This window comes from Xiphophorus maculatus, chromosome 3 (assembly GCF_002775205.1).
Source record: "Xiphophorus maculatus strain JP 163 A chromosome 3, X_maculatus-5.0-male, whole genome shotgun sequence".
NCBI classification, from domain to species: domain Eukaryota; kingdom Metazoa; phylum Chordata; class Actinopteri; order Cyprinodontiformes; family Poeciliidae; genus Xiphophorus; species Xiphophorus maculatus.
The window spans coordinates 30,330,039-30,357,353 of record NC_036445.1 but is presented as its reverse complement, the minus strand read 5'-3'; the positions used below and the strand labels follow the sequence as shown (position 1 = coordinate 30,357,353).

The 27,315-nt window shown below is 39.7% G+C and overlaps 1 protein-coding gene across 1 annotated transcript; it reads right to left on the bottom strand.

The window, feature by feature from the left end:
- Nucleotides 1-1,997: 1,997 nt before the first annotated feature.
- Nucleotides 1,998-27,315, bottom strand: fam198a (family with sequence similarity 198 member A). The gene is made up of 6 exons (XM_005803496.2): nucleotides 26,896-27,315; nucleotides 15,155-16,174; nucleotides 13,398-13,817; nucleotides 7,977-8,099; nucleotides 7,154-7,257; nucleotides 1,998-4,416 (listed from the first exon to the last, which is right to left on the bottom strand). Exons 1-6 carry the CDS (start codon nucleotides 26,896-26,898, stop codon nucleotides 4,212-4,214), a joined length of 1,875 nt encoding a protein of 624 aa, XP_005803553.2. The 5' UTR covers nucleotides 26,899-27,315; the 3' UTR covers nucleotides 1,998-4,211.

The window sequence follows — 27,315 nt, the reverse complement described above, 5'->3', positions numbered from 1 at the left end:
TCGATACACACCAGCTCTCTGACCATGTCACTCATATTTCACACACAACTAACTCCAGCGGAGCCATAGGGAAGTTCTGCTCTCCAGCATTCCACACCAGGAAAACTCAATACTACAGGAACAGAAGGCAGGTCTCTCCTGCTGTTTCAGGGGAGTTGTGTGTACGCGTGTGTGAGTGCCCACACGCATGAGGTGACCTTCAGATGCTGCCTGACAAACACTCATTTCTCACCTGTGATTGACTTCTTCACATCATCAGTGCAGCAGTATTTTAAAGGAGGTCAGATCTCTGGTGAACCGCTGAAGGTGTTGCTGATGTGACGTTCGTGCAGGACGTGTTAGCGTTTGTGCTGGGCCGCTGCTCTAACTCCCTCCATCACGGCCCTCCAGAAGTCAGCTTGCAGTTTTTTTTCTCAGAGACAGCTGGGAGCTCCGAGGTTAATCCGTTAAAGTCTGAAGTCAGGGTTTTGTATCATCGACTCTCTCCTTCTTTCCTCTCATAGCTTTCTCCACCAGTCATAACCTCAGGCACACAAACACACACACGCAGCCCCCCACCCCCGCACACACACATATCAGTTCTTTGAACTGTGACTAAAGCCTCCTTGTGTCTCTGTATTTGTCTCTGATCTGTGTTAAAGGTTAGACTAACTTCTGCAGATTGTGCAGGACAAAAGCACGTAAAGTTCATTCTGGAAGGTTCCAGCTGGTAGCTGTAGGTTCACAGCTACCAGTGGGTCAGAGCATCTTTTTGCTGGAATCTCCAGTCATATAACTAACTTCAGTTCATGCAGAACACTGCAGCAAGAAGTTTGAACATCACTCATCTTAAAATCTCTACACCAGCTTCCAGTTCAACAGAGAACAGATAATAGGTTTTAAAATCCCAGTAACTTGATCTGCCGTGTTTTTTTATGTTTCTACGATGCTAAAAGAATATAAATAACTAATATACACATAGCTGTTTTCTCCAACTTTTTTGTTGTGACATATTTCCATTATTTTCTTTTTCAATTGTGCAAGAAGAAAATAATTCTTCACAAATGTCATTTTTGCCCTTAATAACAAACACCTTCATTTGAAAACTGGATCTTGTTTTCAAATGAAGACATTTTATTATCTTTGACTAATATTTAAATTGGTTTGATGTTTTAAAGCACTGAAGAGTGACAAACATGCAAAAATAAAAAAAGGAAGTGAAGATGGGGCAAACACTTTTTCATCCCACATACTTCAAATCTGACTTGATATGAACGGATTGAATTGCCTTTTTCTGTACAGTCCCTTGTGACGATGTATGTGGTGAACCAAGCCGGCGTGACAAAAATAAATGGAATTTAATTTAAGTAAAGAAATAAATTGGTGAAGCTGCCTGATCTGTTAAATGTGGGGTGTTCATATGTAACGAAGATGGCTTCTTTCACTCCTCTTTCAAACAACATGGAGACTGTACCGTCATGAACTCCTTGTCCTTGAGACGTAGCTGAACTGCTGAGTCCTGAACCGACACCTGACTGTTCTGACCCAGAGCTGCATACACCACACCATTTTACCCTGTGTTGCTCTGTTTAGTCCTTGGGATAAAGTAACCGTGTTGTAATCCTAGAAAGGCTCTAAGATTTTGCTCCTTAGTGTCTCAAGTACGTCAGTCAGAATCAACCAAATAGTAAAATGACATCAAATCCCATCAGGCTTTAGTTCTACTTCACATCCTGTTTCTGTTTTTATTTTTCTCTCTGTGCTCACAAGAACCTCACAGCACAAAGGCCGTATGAATGCAGCGATGACATCATCCAGATGGGTTTTAATGAGCCAAATGTAATATGCACTGCCAGCAGCAGCCATTAACTAAGAGTGGTTACACAAATTAAAAAAGGAGCCAAAATATTAGAGTAAAGCGTATCATCAGGGGATATAGAAAGGAGGACACGTTTTACTAGACCTCATTCAGAGCATTTATTCAGAGATGACACAGAAAATATCACTAAGCCATAAACTGGAGAATGACTGGAATTTTTAATCTGAGTTTAAAAAAAAAAAATCAATCTGGACTTTTTATTAGTACATGATATTTAAAAAAAGGTTGTGTGACAGTTCATCTTTAGAATTACACTTAGAACAGAAAGTGTAATTCTGACAAAAAATGCCTTTGCTTCATTCACTCTCTTAACAACTAAATTTTTAGCCAGTCGCTTATTTATTTATTTGTTTATTATTTTTCAATTATGGCTTTGTGCAATGCTGTGCATTTTAACACAGAAAAGAAAAAAGAAAATGTAAAAAAAATTCACATTTGGGTCCGTCTTCATCCCAAAGCTGCTGGGATTTGGTCCAGAAACAATTTTCTGACAGCCATTTTTAATCCTTTGATTAAAAGCTTATCTCATAAAAACAGGCATCCAAGCCAGACACTGGCTGCCTCCAGCACAACACAATAAATAGATAAATACATGCAGAAAGGGGGATATCTGTGAACTGGATGTAATGGGTCTTTGTTTATTTTTTACTGTTATTTCAACTTTATGTTCTCTTTTTGTAGAAGCTACATCTGGCCTGATCTGCTTAGCTGTGCCACATCAGTTACTGCCAATAACTTCACCTTCTTTTATAGATGATGCTCTTGACCATGTCTTTCAGAGGTTGACCTTGTCTGTCTTCTACAAAAAGCAACCAAAGGAGCTACTGCCTAAACAAACTCTGTTATTGTTGTTAAAGCCTGTCTCTGTCATGGACAAAGCTGTGATCAGAGCTTTTGTCAAAAAGCCTCTAAAGGCTTTAAAAGCTTATCTGTAAAATATTTTCCTCTCCTTGATGAAACCACTAAAGGAGCTACTACTGCCATTACCTTTTTACTTTTCTTTAACATGAAAAGCACACCTGGATCAGCTCATCTGTTTCTTTCTTAGTGTTCTTAGTTCTGTCTTCTCAAACCCCCAGTCAACTGTGGCAGACAGCCGTTCACACTGTTAAGTAAGGGATTTTTCCAAATATGCACAAAACTTTGTCGATATAAACCCCCCACCCCGCAATTTCGCAATTGCAATGTTTTTATTGAATAAGAAACGCAACTGAAATCACACGTGAATAAGTTTGGTGACGCGATAAGTCATTAAAAACATGCAGCCAACTTCTTCCTGTCAGCATGGTGGGCCGCCAGGCCTACAATACACAGGGGGAAACCCTGCACTTGTTTATTAATCAGCTCGTCTGCTTAAATATGCCAGCTCTCATTCATATCTAGTTACTGCCACCAGCTGGTTTCGTTATGAGTTTTTATTTTGGATTTGGACTTTTTTCGTTTGGACTGTCGTTGTCTACTTCATGGTTTGCACCAGTGGCAACATCTGGATCTGGTTGTGACATGTGTGATGCAGAAAAACTGTTTCTCTTGCAGTTTTGCGAAACACACTAATTTTAATACAGCTAGAGCAGAAGGTTTTTATCAATAAATGTGTTTGTATTTTTTCCCAAAATTAGCATGTTTCCACTAAGCAAATTTACTTTCCAAATGTTAAATGGAAATGCGGCTGTATTTCTACTAACCATAAAATTGTGCAATTTGACAATTTAGAAATAAGTTTGATTAATGAAAACACACCGATTTTGAAAAAAACTCGTTTTTTGGAAGTTTTGATGCTAGGATGAGGCGTTTGTTCTTTTTGGTTGTATCACAATTGGCTTAACTGGCAAATCTGCAATCGAAACACTTTTTTTGCGTCACACAACCGGATTTTGCCGCTGGTGCAAACAACGAAGACCACAGTAAGTGGTTAGACGATGACGACGCTGCATGTTTGTTAATGAGTTATCACGTGAACAAACTTATTCATGTGTGATTTTAACTGAGTTTTTTACTTAATGGACACCGTAATTGCTAAATTGTGGTTTATCTGATGAATGGAAACACAGTGAGTGACTCGAAGCAATCCACTGGATTTCTTTAGATTGAAAACTTTTTAGAGTAATTTGAATAATAAAACTGAATTGAACTGCATTGTTTGATAATTAGAATGAACTGAAACGCATAATTGAATTTAGTCGACTTTTTTGTGAGATGATATGTTTATATTGGTGCTAAACTGACTTAAAGCCAAACTGAATTTGGTCTGTTGTTCTCCACAGTCGTCAACCTTTGGTCACATTGAGGAAATGATGTCATATTCATAGACATGAGTTCAGCTTCCTATTCCAGTTTGCTCGGTCCAGCCGAGTCACAGGTCCCTCCTGAGATGTATCCTCTTGTCTCTGATGTGCTGGAGGATGTAGTGCCCCCTCTCCTCCACCAGCCGGACCAGAGGCCTGAGAGCCGTGTATCCGCCACGGCTTTCCCAGAACTCCTTGTCTGCATAGAGGGAGCGCAGCAGCAGATGTTCCAGGCAGCCAGAGCGGAGCACGGACACAGCTTTGTCTGGAAACCTGAGCAGAGACGACAGACGACATGAAAGCGCTTCACCTGCTGCAGCTCCATGGTAGGTTTCTATTTGTGTCCAAATTACTTTTAGGTTTCCACTAAGAAGTTATCATTCATTTTGTTGTGTTTATCAGTAAGAAATATAAATATATTTGAGACCATTTAATAACTTGTTTATGGAGTTTTTGAGTAGAGGACAATAGAACTACCAAAGCATGACTTATTCTTTAGAATTATAAACCAAAAGACCATTAATTATATCTAAACTTTAAACTTATAGAACCTCCCAGTAAACCCTGGGACCGTTTTACATCACTACTTATTCTGTCTATTAAACTTATCACTGTTGCTAATTGTATAAAAAACCTTTTAGAAAAAAAGCTTAACAGGAGGTGATGATACTTTACGGTATTAAAATTATAATACAAAAGAAGATGAATTCAATCGTACATCTGTAAAAAACAGAAAAGGTTGTGTTTTTGTTTTCAGGGATCATTTTTGATGTTAGGTTCCACCTGGGTCCTTTATACACAAAAATACTCTTAAAATTGCCAAAACAATTTTATGATCAACATATATCTTTCTTTCTTTTTTTGTTTTTAGGAATGCCAATCTTCAGTTTTCCTGAATTTTAACCCCTTAAAAGCCAAGTCTTCCTGAAATAAATGAGCTCCTCTGCTATTTTGGAAAATAACCACCTGCAGGGTCTCTTTCAGAAAACTTGCTAAGCCCAGTGGTCAGGGCGCCGAGGCGGTTCGCTGTGTTTTTGTATTAAAAGATGTTAAGTAGACAGGAAATATAAAAATATTCCTGGGTAATTATATGTTAAGGGAAACACTATTTAAACCCACGACTAGTCTTAAGAAACAACAAATCAAAAAATACAATTAAAATGAATATTAATTATTTGCACTTCTGTTTAATTCATATTAAGTCAGCAGCTCCATAAGGCTCCATGGCTTCAGGGGCCCATAAATGTTAATATTTTATCAAGGACCACAGATACATAAATGTAACATTTGTTTATTGAGATTATCAATGCTGCTAAATGGGATTTAATGGCTTCAGCATACATTAATTAAAAGCTTTTAAATTGTTTAACATTTATAGGTATCATTTTAAGGATCTGGCCAGTTTTCTTTGTACTTTGCAAATGTTCAAAGAATAATATTCATTTTGATTTGTTACCATAGCAACAATCTGATGCTATGAGTTTGATCTTTGAGTTTGAGCTCTGTTTGTTCACAAATACAAATTAGTAAACTGCAATTATAACTTCTTGCTTTTTAGGTTGGTCATTTAAACTACCCCCCTCTCCCAGATTTCACTAAATCTATTAAGTTGTTAGAGATGCTGATGGTTTTTAGTAACAAAAGGGGGCCCCAAGTCAAATTCTCCTCAAAGCCTCATACAGCCTTGGACCGGCCCTGCTTGATGAGTTAAACTCGCTGCACTGCGCAGAGATGCGCAAGAAAGGGGAAATTTAATTAAATGCCGCTAATGTGGCTTTAGTAGCTCTTCCATTTTGTGCCTGTCTGTTGAGTTTTTAACAAGGGGACACAGAAACTATTTTGGTTGGTGCAGTTTATAGGACGACTTTCTCAGATCTCCGCGCAGCCGCGCACATTAACTCTGTCTGACTAAGTGGACAAAGCTTTTGTTTGATGCATCGTGCAACCGGAAAAGTAATATAACAATAATAATATAATAATATAAAACCTGCGTGATGCGTGACTGCGAGGCGAGCGGCGAAAGCTCCTCACCGGGCTGAACCTGCATGATGAGGTTAGCGCTGGTTCTTTAATCACTAACTCACCGGCCAACCGGGACCACAGACATATCAGCGCAGACAGAGCCCGGCGCTGTGCAGCATGTTGAGATGGAAAAACCGCACAAATTTCTTTGTCTACAAATATAAATCATTCTCACCGCTCGCTCAACGCACCTCTGAAAGCGCGACTACAAGTTATTCTTGCGGTTCACATAGAGCTGCGCAACCAGAGCTAACGCGGTGGGGTTTAAACTCTTACCTTGATCAAAAACTCTGGAAAGAAACAAAATTCCTCACAGGGGGTTGATGCAACGAGAGGCGCCAGCGGTGTGATTGGTCCGGCTTTAAATGCATAAACAATAAACCTATCTTCTATAAACGTAACTTTTATGAATCAATCTGTTTCGCCAGTGAAATGCTCAGAGCAACAGAGACCTTGCAATCCGACTTTAAAAAAAAAAAGAAAAAAAAAGCGATTTAAATTTTTTTTTTAAATTTTCCTAAAAACATAAACAAGAAAGGTTTGCCTGGCAGTGTGCCCAGTAAAGCATGGCGGGCTGAGAGAAACCCTGCACCTGTTCATTAATCAGCTCGTCTGCTCAAATATCTCCATATGCCAGTTTTCAGTCATATCCAGTTACTGCCACCAGCTGGTTTCGTTATGAGTTTTTATTTTGGATTTGGACTTTTTTTGTTTTAATCTGCCTCTACACTTCATGACACCAGCATGCCAGTTTATGTTAGAACTAAAAAAACAAACAAAAAAACTGTCTGGTTTTGAATCATTTGTAAAAGACTTTAAAATAGCTGAACAACTCTCTACAGTGAGACATCTGGTGGTGTTGATTTTAGCAATGGTGACTGGAAAGGTTGTTAGATGTTTTACGTGCTTCCTCCTGTTTTGTAATGTAGATGTGGGCAAGTGTGTGTGTGTGTGTTCTGTTTGTTCAGCAGTCACACTGTTCACTCACTCATCAATGCCCACAAGCAGCCTGAAGTTGAGGTTGCTGCTGGATTGCTTTGGTCTGCCAGCATTGTCTATGAACACGAGTCTGGAAGGATCCGTCTTCCTCACCTGAGCAAACAGACGCACAGGTAAACAGATGACAATGTTCACTGTGCTATTATTTATTTATCATCCTTTATTTCACCAGAAAAATCCAACTGAGATTAAAAATCTCTTATAGAAAAGAATCCTGGAGATATTAGATATCGCTTTGATGGCAATGTAGTAGAAGTCTACCAATGAATCTACCGGATCAGCATCTACGACAGATATTTTATTTTCAGATATTTAGTTTGCTGCTAAATATTTTAGTCTGTAAATTATCACATTTAATGTGTAGTGGACAGTCTGGATGTGTTTTAGTTCCACTTACTCACCAGGACCAAAACATTAACATAACTTTAAAACATAACATGCATTAAAGTGGCCTTTATCAAAAACGGTGTCATTAAGATTATTGTACCATTATTACATAATAAAAAAAATGTAAATGAACTAATTATCAACTTGTTCAGTAATGATAATAATCATTCTATTACAGTAAAACAGCAGAGATGAACAACATGCTACAGCGTAATCAAAGCACCATGTAGGGAAAACGAACGGAGGAAACTGGCTCAATCCATTTCAGCGTATTAGATTTCAACATTCCCATTATTATCATAACAACGACATGGCAACAGCATGAAAAAGAAAAATTTCGGGACTTATACAGCTGTTTGAAACAGCAGTTTCCGTAAGACTCAGATTTTAAAACAGTACTAGTGACGTATAATTGCTTTGCTCACCAGGATGTGAACCAGCTGCAGCTCCTTGCTGTTGCCACACTTAACGTTCAGACGGTTCTCCACACAGAGTTCTGCTGGATCGGGTGTGAACCCACAGCAGTTCCTGTCCAGACGGTCGTTTACCTGGAAAAAGAGAAAAAAGGAGCACAAGAAATATGTAAAATAAAAATAAAATAAAAAAATACAGGTAATGTGAAAATTTCATTTTTATCACATATGATCAGAAAACAGGGATCTGTCTGATCTGCAGCACATGGTTCACCTCAGCTTGAATGAACAGGAATCACTAATCTGACTGATGTTACCACACAAATAACTCAGAACATCAAACATCCGGGCTTTACTGACACTAAACGTTTCTGCTCTTAAAACAGAGCGCAACTCAAGTCCTAATAATTTAAACTAGTGAATTTTTTTATTCGTTTTGGGGGGAAAACATCTGCAGAATGGATTCCAATGAAGATAATTGTAATAATTATGCCACACCAGAAGGTGGCAGTAGTGAGATCAAAACAAGAAGATCCTGAACCTGGGGAAAACATTGCCAAGTCAACAACATTTTCATTCTTTACTATTTTAAAAGTCCATTGCTAAATATAGGATAGTTTGTTTTCTTTGCCAGGCTATGGGATAATTCTTTTCTTGCCGTTCCTGGAAACAAACTCCAGCTGACCCTTTGGCTGCTGTCGGCTCCCCGTATCGCAGCTCTCCTCATGTTCTGCTAGCAGATACTCCTGCAGGTCAATCTGCCATAAACTGCTGGGTTTTGTTCTCCAGACCCATGTGAGTCTCCTGTGTGACCTTGGTGGTCACTGGTTATTTGCAACATTCAAGAATACCTACCTATAAAACGACATTCATAAGGAGGGCTTGTGGTTCTGGTTGCCTGGTTCACATGCATCATTTTGCTTCAGCAAGGCTCAATTTGCAGAAGCTGCTGCTGCACAAAGTAAGAGATACTGAACACCAGACTTACCTGCCGAACCTACCTGTCCACCTCTCAACCTGCTCTGTCACCATCAACTAATCAGAATACTCCCCTGACACTCAGTTCCTCCACTAATCACTCTGACATTCTCAATGTTTTAGTCTGAACATTGTCACATTTACCACTAAGTCTCACCTCACCAGCAGCATTTTGGAGGATTTTCACTGCATTTTGTGAATCCCTGATGGTAAAGGATTACAGTAGCTCAGCCTAGAAGGAACAAATTCATGGACTAGTTTTTCAGCATCGCCCCCCGACAAGATATTTCTGAATTTGGCAATATGGAAAGAAGGAAAATCTAGGTCCTAAATTAATGCAGGCTTTAAGTAATAAACAACATATACTTTAAGTTTTAGGACTTACTACCAACGAGAACGAGAGTGAACATCAGCTCTCGTTCAATCTCGTTCAATCTAATTTGAACCTGATTTCTGGGATGCTGCTGTCCATGGTTCTGAACAACATTCAAAGATGCTGCAGTGGAAAAGTCTCACAATAATATAATTTATGCTTTATTTACTAATAATCAACAATGTTAACATTTTATTTTACAATAACTTGATTTTATATTTTTCAACATTTTAATATTTTTATTGTAGTTTTTTGTATGTTGTTTGGATGCAATGGTGCATTCAATGACAGAATGTGGACTAGGAATTATTATTACTTTATTTTTGGTGCTTCCGCAACAAGTTGGACTGGGGCCCTGTTGGACCCATCAGATCCACAGACGTAGGGCGGTTTCTAATGCCAATCAATCAATCAATCAATCAATCAATCAATCAATCAATCAATCAATCAATCAATCAATCAATCAATCAATCAATCAATCAATCAATCAATCAAATTTATTTATTTATTTATCCTTTCATACTAAAAGCAGCTCAAAGTGAAGTACAGATCAATAAAAACAAACCCACCAAATTTCTCACCATGGAGCTACCAGATCAAGTTGAGAGAACATCAGCATGTACAACAAGAAAACAGGAAATGGTGTATTATACCATAGTCATAGTGCTGATGCATCCTCTAATTACAATAACTGAAGGTCAGAAAGCATTGGAGAAGAGCAGGTTGGTCACCAGAGAACTCACATGACAAGAACCTGATGAGGAGTGGAGGAAACTGACAGACATCTTATCTGCTGGGGATGTAAAAGCAAAATGCAGAGCAGCTGAGGCCTGAACTGAGGGAAAATGACCATTAACATAGAAGATTAACTCAAAAATCTGCAGTAGAGAAAACATAGGGCAAAGACTACAGAGTAAGGGTGTTTTCACGCCTGATAGTCTGGTGGACTCGGTCCAATTGGAGGCCAAATGTGCAACATGTGTTACATTTCCAGCTGCTGTGGTTCACGTTAACTCTGCACAACACCAAACAAAGCAAAACCTTTGAAAAACCTGTTCCCCTCCTCACCTGTGGTGGCGCTGCACCAAGAACCACTGAGGGATACAACATGAAAATCTCTGAAGACGCTGAGCACAACTTCCTTCTTCACGAAATGCAAACAGAAACGGAGTGGTGTCAGATTTTAGTGGTTGTATTATTTCTCTTTTGTCTTTTGTCATTTCTCCTGCTAGTACTAGACCTGCCTGTTTGTTTTGGTCATATTTACCCAGAATGCCATGCGCTAGAGTCCATTTTCTGCTTTTGAAGTGGTCTCTGGTCTGCTTGGAACCAGAATTCCCTTCAGCGAAACCCAGACCCATTCACACCTCCCCAAACCTTCTGGTGTTTGCTGCTCTGCTCCTGAAGCCACAGGACGTGTCGAGGCAGCAGGTAGGAACAAGTGTTCAGCTCAATCTGAGGCTATTAGAGGTTGGCCATGTTACAGGGATCGACTACTGGCAGCAAGAGGGAGAATCTGCCTCATGGGTTATTCATATTCAGTCACACACACACGCACACACACGCACACACACACACACACACACACACACACACACACACACACACACACACACACACACACACACACACACGCACACACACACACACACACACACACACACACACACACACACACTCCATCTCAGAACAAAGCAGCTATAAATTACCGCTGCAGGCTGTGAAATCAGAAGCTCCATCCTGTTTCAGATATGTGAGAGCGAGCAGAGCAATACTTTCAAAACACACTGAGACAGAAAATTATTTACTGTACATGCAAGGAACCGGGGCAGCAACAAAATAGATTCTCAGTGTGTGATGACGTCCAATAACTGCACTGAATCTCCACAATAAAACTTTTTTGTAGATCTTTTTTTTTTGTCTTTAGGTTGGAAACCATGGGAATTTTTAGTTAAAAATTTTTTACATAATTTTTTCATACATTTCAACATTCCACAGAAGAAAATGTGTTTATTCTTTCTTTTTTCACAATATTTAATTTTTTTGTCTTTATTATATAACCCAAAAATAGAAATAAAAATGATATCATTTTTGGTTCTTCAAAAATGATATCAATATTACTTTGTTTGATATGTATGTTTTGTAAAAGGTCATCCTGCGACAGACTGGCGACCTGTCCAGGGTGTAACCCGTCTCTCGCCCGAAACATTCGCTGGACATAGGCACCAGCCCCCCTCCTGATCCCATAAGGGACAAGGATGTACAGAAAATGGATGGATGGATGTAAAAGGTCGTGCCACATTTGTGGTTTTGAAAGAGTTTCATTTAGCTGGATTGAGGATAAAAATTACTTTTTGGATTTTGAAAGACCTCAGGATTCTGTTCTAACTGGATAAATTAGCATGTAAATATTTACTTTATGATCTTTCTGCATCTATGGGACACAGGAAGCTTATTTACCTTCTCAGCTGCCTTCTACTCGCTTTTTTCTGCCTTTCATTCTTCATTTGGGACAAAGAAATGCACATCACTCTAGTGAGATACAGGCTAAAACAAAACTGAAAAGAAAACATTGTAAATATGACAATATTAATATATTCCTTAAATGCTATTCACATGCTAGATGCTGAATTACCAAGAACCACACACATTTTCTTCTTCACCTCTTAATGTCTATTCTAGTACACAAAGGATTAGCACAGCTTCAGGATTTGTTAAGTATTCAGTTTCCTTTTCAGGCTCTTATTTGTGTCTGTGTGCTTGTATTACTGCTGTCCCGGGAATTTTGATGTTCAGACTGAAAAACACAAATAAATACATAAATATGTTACTGTGAGGGAATAGAAGCTACAGAAGTTACTATGCGAGTAAAGATTATCCCCTAAAGTGACAGAAGCTTAAAGGAAGTTTACACACAGCACTGGGAAAAAACAAACTGTGAGACGGAGACAGCATTAGTGCGCGCGTACACACACACGCACACACACACAACTCATGGTTTATAATAATCACATTAATGTTAATCATCAGCAGCGTTGTCATGACATTTTATCTTTAGGTGAATTATATGTCATACACATGAATGTATGAACTGTATATATACTGTACATTGAACATAAATAAAATTGTGTTTGTGTTCAACTCATTCCTCCATTTCAAAACCTGCAACATGTTCCAATAAAATATGGGAGCTAATTGGTTCTCAACACAACGACAATGAGTTCAAAGGAGACAACGTAACAGCGTGCAACACTTACGCTTCATTTTGACCCATATTTTCTACTGAAGGAGAACTATATGCACACCAGATCAAGCCAGTCACACTGACTTTTATGAGGAATCTGGTTATATATTGTTGTGTTAAAAATATATGGTCTTCCCTGGAAACATGGAGAAGCAGAAAATAATTGGTTGATTGATTCAGGCCAAAGGAGAGAGAGAGCAAAACTTTCAGCAGAAACCAGTAAGGTTGGACAGATCTCCTTTATCCGGTGGAGCTTTCAGGCTCTGTCTGTCCTGGAACATTACAAAATAATGTAATCATCTCTGTTTTATAGGTTGTATGTGGTACAGATGTGGAAAAAAAACTGACATTACAGTGCCCACTAAAAATATTCATCCCCTCAGATTGTTTGTTTTAGGCTTTTGTTGTTTTTACAAATCAAACTCGGTACCCTAAAAGTGGGAAATTATATGAAATCAACTTTTTTGAGCTATTTCCTTTCTTTGATTCATTCATGCATGTTTGAAAAATCCTTTAATCTCCAGTGGCAACCATTGGGGGTAAAAAGCACCGATAACAAACCTGCTCTGAATTTTATTTAGGACTATCTGAGTAAAGGGGGCTGTAAGTAACTGTGTGCCACATTTTTGGGACTTTTATTAGTCAAAACGTTTAAAAGCACCGTAGCACTTCTATCTCTCATCATAACGAGGCATTACTTTGTGACTACCATAGAAACTCCCAATAAAATACATGAAGGTCAAAAGCTGCAGCAGGATCGAATGTGTACACGGAGAACAGGTTTGAATACTTCTTCATAACGGGTCAAAGGAAAAAAAACGTAAGCATCTTCTCTTACCTGTAATAAGAAGTCAAACAGAGCCAGTCTTCCCCACTCTGCATGCAGAACCCCCACACACGGCTCTGAGCTCAGGCCTGTTTGGTTACTACACCGGGCCCGCAGCAGCTTCTGGTACTGGACCCAGCTGAGAGGCACTGAGTTCTGGTCGCTGTCCTTATCATCCAGATGCTGAATGTCCGGGTCCCACCAAATCGCCGGCCTCGGCTCACCGTCAGTGAATCTGTAGGGCAGAATGGGATCGCGGAAGGTTCTGAGAACTGCCGGCAGACTTCTGTTGAGTCCGAGGACTCTGTCCAGGTGGAAAGCAAACACCTCAAACCAGTCGTCAGGGCGTTTGACCAGGGAGCAAAGCCCCCGCTGGCAGCGGCCGCTGTGCCCGGCTCCATGCTGCTGTGAATCCCTCAGCGCTGGGATGTTCTGTGACAGATAATCACATTCAGATTTTACAGTTTAGATTTTTTTTTAGTTTTCATTGAGATTTAAAGCAAATACATCCACAGTCTGGAAAAATAGAAAGTACACCCTGCAGTACTTAATGAAATGATCCGGTCAGAAACACAGAACAGATTCCACATATTAAAGGAAACACAAACAAAACTGGAATCATTGTTTAGCACCAAACACTTCCTGCTTACATCTATGATAGGAAAGAGAATTTTGCTTCCCGTTGGGTTTTTTCTTTGTTATTTGTTTTTTGAAGCATCTGCTGCTTGGTTGTCAATTAGCCAATCACCATTTGTCCTTCCTGTCATAAATAGCCAATTACAACCAGTGTTGTTACCAGGCTAAGCCCCCTTCACCTCACTCTGCAGTATTTGCGTCTCTTTCAGTAGTTTCTCATTAGTTTATAATGGTTAAACTTTTTGGGTCTCCTCCTGTGTCTTCATCTGGACCGGAGATGGAATGTGAGCCAGTTTTTTTAAACAGCTGTTTGCTGCTCTACAGCATGCAGGACTGAGCTTACACAGTGCCAGGATGGGAAGACATCAGCATGGCCTTACAGAAGCTGCCAATCATTTCAGGACAGCTGAAAAAGACCAAACACTTCAGATCCATCAGTCAAAAGTGAGAAAATGGCAATGGTCCAGTCAAAGCCCAGGCCCAAACCTGACTGAATTGTTGTAGCAGGATCTTCAGCAAGCTGCATAAAAACTATGGCTGAAACTAATGCGTTCATGTCAATGAATTAATTACATAGATTTTAACGATTTAAAAAATATAACACAATTAATCGATTTATTAATTTTTCATGTAAGTCCCAAGCTGGAACTTTTGTATTTGGGTGTTTCTGGTACGCCCTTAAATCTGATGCACGAGCAACATCCTCTAACAAAAGTAATGGAGGACGAAGCCGCTCCTCTGGGTCCACTGTTTATTAATTCTTCCTTCAAAAAACGATCTGATGGGACACAAACCGAATACTGTTGTGTTCAAGTTGTGCTAAATGGAGTTAGCCTATCATTGAAGCCATTCAAGCCTAAAATAGAATCTCCATGCTAAACATGCAGCAGCAGCACAGATGTTCCCAACGCTAACGTCTGCGTAAAGTGTCAACATTTCTAAAGAAGTTCCATGAATGATCAGGAGTTCCTGAAACACTGGAAACCTAAATAGATAGAAGAAAACTTTGCTCCACTCTGATGGTTTAATAACCTAATATTAACAGATTAAAAACAACAAATGTCTTGTTGTTGCTGAGCTCATATGTTTATTTACTCAATAATTTAGCAGCACAAAGGCAAGGAGGAACATACCTGGTGACTTGCAGGCAGACCTAGCGCCACTTGGAGGACTTGTCCATGAGCCGGCACCCTGCTCTTACTGACAACTTCCCCACCAGCCAGGAGCTCCATCTTCTCTATGTCATCCCTGCTGAGCCAGTGCACATCCTGCAGGTCTCCACCCACCCTGATCATCCTTTGGTCAGCGTCTGAAAAGTCCAATTCTGTGAGGCCCTGACACCAGTCCCTGTCACCCTGCTGAGCGGTGGCTTCGACTTCCTCTCTGTCATCCAGTGACAAATGACGATCCTCTCTCAGATCACTAGAGGGCATTTCCTCCTTACCCACACTGGCAGGTTTCCCAGAGTGCTTTGGAGCTTTTCCATGTCTTTCTGAAGCTGTGTGACGTTGGTTTTGCTTCTGCCTGGTCTGGCTGTCAGTCGTCTGTCTGACTGCGACCTGATGTTTGTGTCTGTGAGCAGCCCTTTGGGCGCTTTTTATGGTGTCTGCCGCGGAAGACTTGTGGTCTGCTGTGGAAACATTTCCTTTGAGATGAGTGTGTGTGTGTAGAGTGTGCTTCACCACTACAGTGTGTCTGCTCGGCTTAGTTCTGCGCTGGGGCTCCATCTTGTTGCCTGTAAAGTCAGAAAGCTGAGAGTGAGCGAATACATCCGCCATGTCATGGCTGCTTTGCTTCTTGTTATGAACGTCAGGATGAGTCCTGACTTTAACAGCCCCTGCAGAGTTCACTACAGGCTTTAGTAGTGCTGAGTGTGTGGACATCTCCTTCCCAGAGCTACGTCTCCAGGTCCTGCTGTGGATGTGAGGAGCAGGCTGCTGGACGCCGCTGAGCGCTGCGGGCTCCACTGCCCTGGGTTTCAACTTCCCCGCTGCGCTCAGAGCTTTGGACGGCCGCCGGTCGACATCAGCGGGCGGCACAGGGAGGGGCAAAGTGACCGCCATCACAAAGATCATGAGGAAGAGGAGGAGGAGAGGAGAAAGGAGAACAATCCATCTTGGGCCACAGCAGAGTTTCGACCACACTCTCCAGTTCTGAGAAAATCAAAAATACACAAAAGGAAAGAAGACTACAAGTTAGAGAACAGCAGAGGCATAATTATACTGGACTAGGATCATAAATCCTGTAGTTAGCAATTTTCTCTAAACAGAAAATAGTGTTTATGCATCTGGAAGGTTCCCTCAGCTCAACTTCTGGTTGCAGGACCACAGTGTGTGTGTGCGTGTGCGTGGGAGTGTGTGCGTGTGTGTGTGTGTGTGTGTGTGTGTGTATTCTCCTGTCTGCAGGGAAAGATGCATTTCAAGTTTGAGACAATATGTAGCAGCTGGAGATCACTATGATATTTAACCAAAGCAGTAAGCAGACATCAGAGCTGCAGCCATGTGTGTGTGTTTGTGTGCTGTGAGCAGCAGAATAGGAAGCCACTGCTTCCAGTATTGACAGGAAAAATGGACCGCCCTTCTGAGACCAGCATTAATGTGCCAGGCCTATAATTCAGAGCTGCCTTTCCTTTCCCAAACATTTGGTTCTGCAGGTGGTTTCATCCGACACGCTGACGCTGTCGGTGAAGGAAGGTGACAAGGCAGCAACGGAGCAAAAACAGGCTGCAGGAAATCAAGGATTTGCATTGAAAGAACTTAAGGTATTTCCACACCGGCGGTCCAGTCCGGTAGACTCGGTTCTATTGAGGACCAGGTTTGCAACATTTGTTTCATTTTCAGCTGCTGGGGTCACTGCACTGCATCAAATGAACCCAACCCTTTGAAAAACCTGTTCCCCTTTTCACCTGTGGTGGCGCTGCAACAAGAACCACTGAAGGAAATGACATGAAAATCTCTGAAGAAGACACTGAGATAAACTTCCTTTTTCATGAGATGTAAACAGAAAAGTGGAGAGATAAAGACTTTTAACCGATCGACAAAACGTCACAAATCAAGATGATTTTTATTGCCTTAGATTGCAGACATTCCCACAAAACTTCAGCATCTCTGGCTTTAATCCCAGCTGGAAAATAACTTAATTCCATTTGGATAGTTATGCAACAGACCAACACAATATGTAGAATACCTATGAAGTGCAAGAGAAAATAAGAAATCTGTAAGAGCGAACAGAGTCGATCGACATCCATTGTCAAGACTCGGTCAGATTCCCAGTTGGATTTAGATCTGGAATTTAACTTCCACTTTTTATTCATTTACTCCTTTGTGTTGGTTTGTCAAACACAGATGAGAGAGAATTCAGTGGGTATTTCTGCAGGCACCGTAAATCAGCCATCTTCGTTCAGAGGCAGGAATGTTTCAGGGCCTCGGGAAATCTTTCCAACCTTCCAGCTGTTAACCACATTCCCAGATTCTCACCAGGCTTTGGGACTTTAGTGAAAGGATCCCATTATTCTTCACCTGGAATGTAAAGGAAAAAACAGACTCTATGTGCAGCAGCAGTGTCTCCTATGACACACACACTTATGGCCCCATAGACCCACAAAGGCATGTGTGTCTAATAGACAAAGGAATCTGTCTTTCCTTAGGATAATATGTTTGATCTCATGTGGAATGTTCATTTGTAGCAGACTTTTGCAGCCATTTTTTGTTGCCCTGTATTATTATGAATGTCTGGCTGCATTCCTTCACTGTCAGCCTGCTGATGACCTGAGGAGAAAACCGCCAGGGAGTAGTTTTAATCTTAAAATGTTTATTATGACATAATTCATTCCTACAATCTTGACTTAAAAGCAGTGAGGCAGCTCCTCCCATAATATAAAACAATAATCTTATTTGCTTTTATTTTCAATAAGTTAGATTAATGTTATGTTTCCATGCAGGTTTCTGTACAAACAGTAAGCCCCCGCCCCCCATTTGTTTTTGCTGGATTAAACGTTACCTCTGTGTTTGTGCCTCTTTGTTGTTCTTGTTCTGACTGCAGCTCAGCACCAGCAGCTTCCACCCACCTGCTGCTCTCACATATCTGAATATTTGGATTGGAACCACACTTCTCATCTTCCTCCAACCACCATATCTGCTCTGACAAGCTGCAACCTCCCAGCCCTTTTCTTTTCATTTTCTTGTTATCTTTTTCTTCCTTTTTTTTTTGCTCTGAATGACTGCAGGGATAGTATGCAGCAATATGTTGAGACATGCAGCAGGTGCTGCAGCCAGCCATCCAGCCAATCAGCTCGCCTCAGGAGAGGATGGAGCAGAGGGAGGACAGGGAACCGAGACAGTTGGAAGAAGGAAAACTCAGTTTGCAGAGAAAAGGTAATGATACGTTCAGTGAGACAATTCATAGAGAAGCAGAGAAATTAGGTTGCTGCACTGAGTGATCATGTTGACTAAAAGACGGTGAAGATCTTTCCCACATACCTTGACTTTATCACAACCCAGTGATAAAGTCGGCATGAAACTTTAGGATTAAAGTTTTATGCCGATATTTTATGGTTCTATTGTGATAACCATAAAATGGCGATGAGAACTATTCATTACTTTTTTAGGGTATCTGTATGGCTGACACCGCATGAAACATAAATGCTGCTCTTGAAAAACGTTTCCCTTTGTAATGAGCTTCTTAATGACACCAGTCACTAATCTACAGTAAGTGGATTCAATCATATTTTCAACTTTACTGATATTTATTGATACTATCATTGAAAAAAATGGACAACAACAGTTTTAGGTGGGTTTAAACGGCATTAATTAGAATTGATCACAATAGATCGTAATTGTTATCATAAAACATTTCTCACTATAAATGATAAACAATATAATAAATGCCCACCACAAAACAGTTTTGACAACAACGCTTGAACATGTATGCCTAATGTTTACATTATCATAACTTTTCCTCTGTCCTACGAGAACTAGCTGAATTCTCTGGGAATTTTCCTGAACCTCAAACAGGAAGGGATCCACTGTATTCATGAACTGCTAAGTTCATCCTGTGTTTCTGCTACACCAGGAATAAAGTCCAGAAAAAATGCAATGTAAATGAATATACTCATACCTTTAAGAGACAGAAAACGACCTTGTGTAGTTTCCTTTGTAAGTACAAACACAGAGGTGTTCTTCCTGTGTAATGAAATGTGAGCGGTCCACGGCCCTGTTCTGCTGTCAGCAGAGTTCTGCTGCAGAATCAAATGACAGCTCACGTCACCCAGGTGGGTTATGCTTTGTGTTTTATTTAGGTACAAGACACACTTGATGTTTTAAACAGCATAAATTATAGTGAAAAGTTCATTTATTTCACAAATATCACACCAATAATCCTCCCACTAAGACTGTCTGAAAATACTAAGCTATATATATTTACCAACATATTATTATTTGTATATGTATTTTTTTTTTCCTAACTGCATCAGTAACGCTTTCATAGGTATTTATAGTCACACTTACATTTTTTTCAGTATTTTTTACTTTGGTAGCCAGACAACCAAAGTAAATTTACTTTTGGTTTACGCAAATTTACTGTTGTGTCTTTGTACAAAGACAATAAATTATGTGTAAGTCTAAATTCAATTCAGAAAGCAAACAAAATAATTTACGGTCTAAAATGTAGATTTAGTAAATGGATCAAGCTCCAGCTCCAGAGAGGCAGAAAATCATTTCACCAATTTCTGATTGGATCAATCAGATATGTGTGTCTGTGTAGTTTGAACATCTGCATACTTGTCATATGAGGGCCACTAATCAGTCACCCTCAAGGAGTCTGGGAGAACATATGCCAGTTGCCCTGGAAACACCACTCTAACAGACATGAAGGCAGCGCTTCTAGCCAATACTAAGACTCCTGATGGGACTGTAAGGAACTAAAAACACATCACAGTCCCTCACAACAGAGATGTCTCTTTAAAGATGGCTTCCTTAACTGCTGAAAATGCAAGTTAAACTCATTCCAATATAAATGAAGAGAACAGAGTTAACAGATGGAAAATGTTCATCTAACATCCACATAACTAAGTCTGCTTATTCCATTTATGCCTTAAAAGTTTTGGTGACTTTTAACAACAATAAATTGAGTTTCTGTAGCAGATTTAAAAGATAAACATTCTATTTATGTGTCTGTGTGTGTGTGTACGGGCGTGAGTGAGTGTGTGTTATCAGTAAACAGCAGCACAGTAATTTAATGTGTCTACCTGCACTGAGGTTATGTAGATAATCACAGTTTGTTCAGACACCAATAACCTGAGACGTCACTCAAAAGTAGATTTATAGAAGCAATTCTCTGCACAGAAACTAGAAAACTGTACACTTTGGAAGTTTCCCTAATTTACAATTTGTCCATTGAAGTTTTTTTCCAGTTTGAGTATTTTAGTTTAAGCACTTCAGATTCCAAGTTGATAAATTTACATCACACAAAAATCATAGAAAATAAATTTTTTATTTAGAACCTTATAGGCCAACAGCCCCTCTGAATGTATAACACATTAAAAATATTGTAAGACATTTGCTGTTGGGTATATTTAAACAAAAAAAAAGTTCCAATATGTGAACAACTATCTAGCAGAATTTCATAAAAATGTAAATTATACAACACATTTTAGCACCATATCTCCATGACAACACCATATTATTACAGTGCTTCATTCGTATACTCTTAATAAATTTTTTACTAAATCATAGAAATAAAGTGTAACATGTTTCATTTTCTAAGTAAATGAAACGGTTAAGGAAAATCTCACAAACATACGGTCAAATTAAGTACTCTTAGATTCCTTCCATATTCTGTTTGTATGTTAATTTGTTCAACAAGCAAGGAAAAAATCAGCATTGATGTTATTGATACATATAATGTTGTTTATGAAGGCTAAGCCATGACCAGAGGGAGCTTCTTTATACTATTTAGGCCAGAATGGGAAACCTCAGTCTGTTAACCTGCAGTGGTTTATTCTGCTGACATGCAAGATATGTTTAAGAAGTGTTCTCCTCCTCCTCATTCTTCTGCAGCCTTTATACTTAAAACAAAAAGGATTTGTTATTTGGTGACAGATCAAAATCAATAATTGTTCAAATTAATTTCAGCGTTACTTTCAAACCAATCAAAGCAAATAATGCAAAAGTTTAGTATCTAAGATTTTTGTGTTAATCATAATGACAAATTTCGTGTTCCTTGTCCTTTTCTCTCTGCCAGTTGATTGAAAACCCAGATATTAACTCATTTTATTTACCTTGGATTGACGATTGTTGCCATGTAGTAGAGTTATTCTTTTCTGAGTCACAGAATTGTCTCTTCACAGCTGTTGCTAAAACTCCCTTCAAGGTTTTGGTGCCTCCTCATCTGTTCCTCTGCAGCCAGTGGAGTCACAACAGGAATCATGTCAGAGGCCAAAGCTTCAGCGGCGCTAAGTTGCAGCGTTATTTCCTCGATCAGAGCTAATGATCCTGTAGACTTTTCCATGATTGTCCACTGATGAGCAGTGAGGTCGCCTGGCAGCTCATATTCAGACCCAAACGTTCCCAAAACCTGCTTCTGCTCATGGAGAATGAAATGCACATCTTGCTGGAGCCTTCTGATGGGCTGGTTGAGCTGCAGTGAACATCTTCAAAGCAGGAGTATGCGAAGGTGGAATGTTTAAGATGATCATCTATTCTACATCCGACAGAAACAACTTCCGCTACATTTCCCTGAGCCAGAAGTCCCTTGCTAGCAGCTAGCTGGAGGGTATAAACTTAGGGAGGTTAGTGTCACTCAGCACTTTGATCGTGTTTTTGTCATTGTCCCTGAGCGCAACATTAACAACTTTTAGGAATATTCCACAAACAAAGCATATCCCCAAATATGCCTGGAATGGAATTGCTGTTATCATTGCCATACCAGGTGTACTACATTAGCAATTTGGTTTGTGTACCACACTAGCAATTTGCTAGTGTAAGAAACCCCAAAGTTGCTTTGCTTGTAACAAGTCCAAGAGATGAACAGATTCTGGTCTAAAATGTGCAAGTTGATCTCAGAACAATAACCAGATACCTTGTGAAAATGCTGTTGAAGCAGGTAAGACAAAGTCATTGTCCTCTGTATGTTTAAGACCACTGGTCTGAAGACATCAGTCTGCAAGTTAAAGTCAACCAGACAAAGTTTTGGCAGGAGGAATGGAGCAGAACTCAAGAAAACTACTGAGAGAGGCTCGTAGAAGGAAACCAAAAACATTTGACCCAAGTCTTCAAGGGTTTCTATGTAACTCCAAATTATTAGCAGTCTATTTGCTGATTTTTTCATCAAGTACATCTAAAATATTCAAAGGAAAACTCAGCTTAGATATGGCAGAACGCTACTTGACTTAGTATTGGCTGACGGTTGCCAATCAGCCAATGAAGGAGTACTCTGATTGGCTGTACACCAAAGAGTGGAGATATGAAAAACAGTTAACTTCAGCGGTAATGCCAAGACAGTTTTCACTGCACATCAATGCATATTAAGGTATATTTGTTGTTTGAAGTATTAAAATAATCAGCTACAAGCATTTTTAGAAGAGGTCTCAAGTATTATTGAATTTCTGTTACTTACTCTTTATCTGATCTTTAGTTATGGTCTGATGCTGCTGTGAATACTGGGACTCCAGAGTAATAATCTAAATTTCTACTGAGTTAATTTTGCAGCAAGGCAACACTTTTTCCTAAGTACTGCCTTGCAGAATTTTTTCCAAAGACATCAAGTCTTCTTCCTCTATTGAAACACAAAGCAGACGCCTAATACTGTGAAAGTATTCAAGGACACATTCTGAATACATTCAAAAAGGTTACAACAAAATCCAAAAACTGCAAATATGACTCATTGAATCCAGACATAGCACTACAATTAACACCATATTGTATTTTCTTTCCAATTTGCTTTTTTCTAAATTAGTTTCAGTTAATTAAATGCCAATTTAAAATAATTGTGTGTTTTACTTTGCCCACAGCAATTCCTTATACGTCCTATCCAGCTTCAAAACTCGTCTCCACATTCTCTCAGCACTGCAAACACATTGCTGTCTGACTAACAGATGGGATTATTTTCAGTTTTAAAAAGCTCTGAAAAGTGTGGTCTTTGATTGTGTTTTCTGTGTTTAGATGAGAGGCCCAGACAGCAGATGATAGGCCTGAATGCAATTATTCTTTGGCACAAGAATCCTTCTCTCCTTTTGCCTGCGACTGGATTGCATACGTGGTCAAATCTGTTTTCCAGTTCACATTCCATTCTCCTGAGAGGAAGGTGCAGCATGAAAATGAATGTTTGCAGAAGGAAGCAACAGTCAAAAGATAACAAAGGCTGACATTACAAAGTAAGTGCAGCATTCAAAAGAAATAAACTATATTTAGTCTGTTTTCGCTCTACTGCCAACAGAAGAAAAAAAATCACCTCATTTCTTTGTGCTCATTTGCCAGTTGTGGCAGCAAAAGCATTTACATCGAGGAGGTGCTTTTGGGTTCAAACATTAGTGCCACATGTCAGAATAAAATGCTGCCCATAGATTTGCCTGATTTTATTCAGTTTAGTATTCTCATTGGATGAATGAATCTACTGACAGACAGAGTCAGAGGACCAGTCTGCGAGGTCTCTGTATTTACACATTCAGAAGACATATCGTTATCCACAAAAACAAAATGATTTTTTGTATGAATTTTAGCAAAGCAATGCTGTTCTGTTTGGAGTGGGATTCTCCCCAAACATAGGATATACAGTACAAATAGGAAAAAAAAACATAACGTGGTTATATTTAGAACTAATGAAGAAATCAACATAAATTCATGGAAAGTAAGTGACAGAAGCTGCGTTTTCATTACAAATTGGACTGGTGACCTGTCCAGGGTGACTCCGCCTCTCGTCCGCTGACAGTTGGAGATAAGCACCAGGATAAGGGTGCAGGAAGATGGATGGATGGATGGATGGATGGATGGATGGATGGATGGATGGATGGATGGATGGATGGATGGATGGATGGATGGATGGATGGATGGATGGACGCAGCAATTAGAACACGTTAAATTCAATGGCGCCTAGCAGACCACAGGCTGTGATTATTGTGAAGCACTTTGGACAGCTAAGATTGTTGCAAATATGATATTTAAAAAACTTTGACTTGGCTTGGCAGGTTAATTCTCTGCTAATTCCAGCACAATGACTGACTAACAACAGGCAGCTTCATGACTTATTATTAGCAAGCCCCATTGGTTTAACCCCAACGGTCAAATGTAAACATTTTCCACCCCAAGTTTTATTTTATTTATTTATTTCTGCTTTATGAGTTTTGCTCTTTTTCCAGAGTTATGAACAAACACGTCTACATTTACACTGTTCTACCCTCTGTTGACTCTGGAGATATGAGACTGACTGCTCTTGGACACAGGCTCTGAAGGGGTGGAGAAACAGCCAGACATCATAAAGGAAGCAGCTATTAGTGCTGAAGTTTCTCACCACAACCCTATAAAAGACAGACTATAAACACTGCTGGATTTCCAGCTTCTTCTTAATCAAACTGTTTATTTTCTTCTAACAATGCAATCTGTAATTTCTGTCTCTGCTGCTCTGCTCTTAATCCTGTTTTACCAACCAGTGTCTGTTGACAAGGCAAAAACTGATCCTTCTGCATAGACACACACTAAACCATGAGGAGTTCTGCATTACATTCATTATAAATGTGTCAGAATAGTATTCTCAAAAATAATCAGTATTTTGATTTAACCCATGCAAACTGAAATATTTGTAAGATTTGCATTCAAACAAAAAAATTCTGATAAACCATTTTCAGACACACACACACACACACACACACACTCCCTCCCAACTCCTTTGCAGTGACTCACCTGAACAATCATGGCCGACAATGAAAGCAGTGAATATTGGAAAATTTAGACTCCTATAAAATGGGACCATAACAGAAAAACTGTTTGTCTTTCGTCATCAGAGGTATGCTAACTAGCCTTAGCATTCACGGCAGAACTAGCTGTAGCTATCTCGTATTATACTGTCATATTATAGTGATAATTCTGAGAAATACGTAAAAAAACATTTTTGTTTTATAAAAGTTATGTACTGGAGCTTTAACACAATTAATGCTAAACTAATGACATTTTTTTGTAAATCCCATTAGCTAATATTATCATCGCTTTAGTTCTTATGTCATTTCATTCTTTATTTTTTTTATTGAAGCAGAAGCTGTCTTAGCCACTAGACTTTACATCATAAACCATATTGTGATTATTATTGAAAGCTTTCAGTACAGAAAAAAATATTGCGATAATAGTTTTGTTATTCTATTGGCTGTGTTTTCCATTCTCTGTGCTTCTTAAGACATTCTAATAAAACATGACATGATATTAGCAAGTACATCCAAGTGCATATTGTTTTGTGAAACTATAAATTAAGCACAACAAGTAAGGACGTTTGTGTTTGGTTAACAATATGTCCTCACACAGCGCCTCCTCGTGGTGGCCGCCGGTTCGCAAGCAAACTCCAGTTTTTAATTGTGTGACCAAAGAGAGAACAAACATAATGACTGATTGCAGAATCTCCCCTTCAAAAGCTTTACTGTCCCAGTGAGAGAGAGAGACCACCCCACAGCATCACACTGACTCTACCAAACGGTACTTGACATTGGCAGGGAGGATGCGGCATGGTTTTCATTGGAGCAATGACATGCTATGCTGCTGTATGAGATTTATTGTCATTTCTTTATTTTGGCTAAATCCTTTGTCTATTTGCTGATTTGATTCATTTTTTGAAAGTGTGTGAGCAAAAAAATTCACAGTAATTTTGTGCAGCCTCAACATCAGTTTAAACATTAGTTTCTATTGCTATTTAGATGTTTCCCATATAAAGAAGACCCATTCCCCCCACTTAAATCCTAGTTGATCTCCTGTGCAGCTACATCTGCTCTGACAGCCGAGCGCTAGCCTGACTCCAGCCTGTGTGTGACTGGAGGCTTGGTCCCATCTGGGAGACAGAGATGGCCACTGCTATAAACAAACCGCACCTGTTAGTTTCAGGAGTTATGGAGGTGTGTGTCGACGTGAGATGAGTGTAGCTGCCCACTAATTTACTGTGTCTTTCACTGGCAGACAACAACACGATCCCCAGCAGTCCCTGGTGTCCAACCAGAGCTCTGGCAGGAGACAGAGAAAAAAAAAAGATTTGAAAAAATTTGGAGTCTTCCACTCTGGTCTGAGAGATTTATTTTTTTTTCTACTCGGTTATGGGTTTTTTGTTACCACAACAACAAAACCAAAATGGGGAAAATAGAGAGGAACAGTCTGAGAGTTTCCCCTCTTGGTTTCCATGTGGCACTTGTAACATTCAGCGCCGGCTCTGCTCTGCATATGGAACCAATTTGAAATGTGAAACTCGAGAGACTCCTTAAAATGTGGATGAAACTTTATTTAGGTGTGCAAACACAACTCTATTCAAAACTTAACTCTTTGCAAACAACTTTGCAGAATGAAAGTGTCACACAGTGACTATCATCACCTTCCTATAATAAGTCTAAGTCTTTTTTTTTTTTTGCCAAAAAATGATTTAGGCAAAAAAAATATATATGGCAAAATAAAATGACTGAGGCAATTATATTAGGAAGGAGATTACATCACACATTGTTATTGTAACTTTTAAAATGATGGATTTTTACAGTTTGAAATATCACTTGGAAATTCCTAATTATGAATTTCCAAGTCATAACAGAGTTTGAATAGATGAGACAGAGAAGGAGTAACTTTGTTCTGAACCTAAACTCAAATCATTAAATCAGTAGGAAAGGTTCTGATAGAGGCTGACTCTAAATAAAGACTCTTACCATGTTTGCTGTCCCTGATCGGAAGCATTCCTTTCCGGAAGAGAGCTGACTTATCCCAGACCCATCCCAGGAGCTGAAGGGTATCCCCGGATCTCCGTGAAGCGGCGGTGCGGCTCTTCCAGCAGGAAACGGCGGGATAATCACAGCAGCTGGTCTTCTGCTGTCTGCTAGCAGAGAGCGTCATGCAGCCACAGGTTGCAGACAGGAGCCGTGGCTCTCTGCTCCCTGGGGATCATCGCGCTGAAAAGCGTCTTCGGAGCCGGATTTGAGAGTAAAAGGCAGAGTGTGTGTGTGTGTGTGTGTGTGTGTGTGTGTGTGTGTGTGTGTGTGTGAGGAGGAGCGCGGCTTGGAGTGAAATCTGATCACACTCTGCCCCTCTCTCTGCCTCCTGAAGCTTCTCCCAGTCCACAGCAGCAGCGC

Excerpts from the sequence above, each read along its gene's own strand:
- fam198a (XM_005803496.2), bottom strand. Across the intron at positions 13,818-15,154 it reads GTCTGCCTGCAAGTCACCAG|AACATCCCAGCGCTGAGGGA; the intron begins GTATGTTCCTCC and ends TATCTGTCACAG. Across the intron at positions 4,417-7,153 it reads CTGCTTGTGGGCATTGATGA|GTTTCCAGACAAAGCTGTGT; the intron begins GTGAGTGAACAG and ends GTCTCTGCTCAG.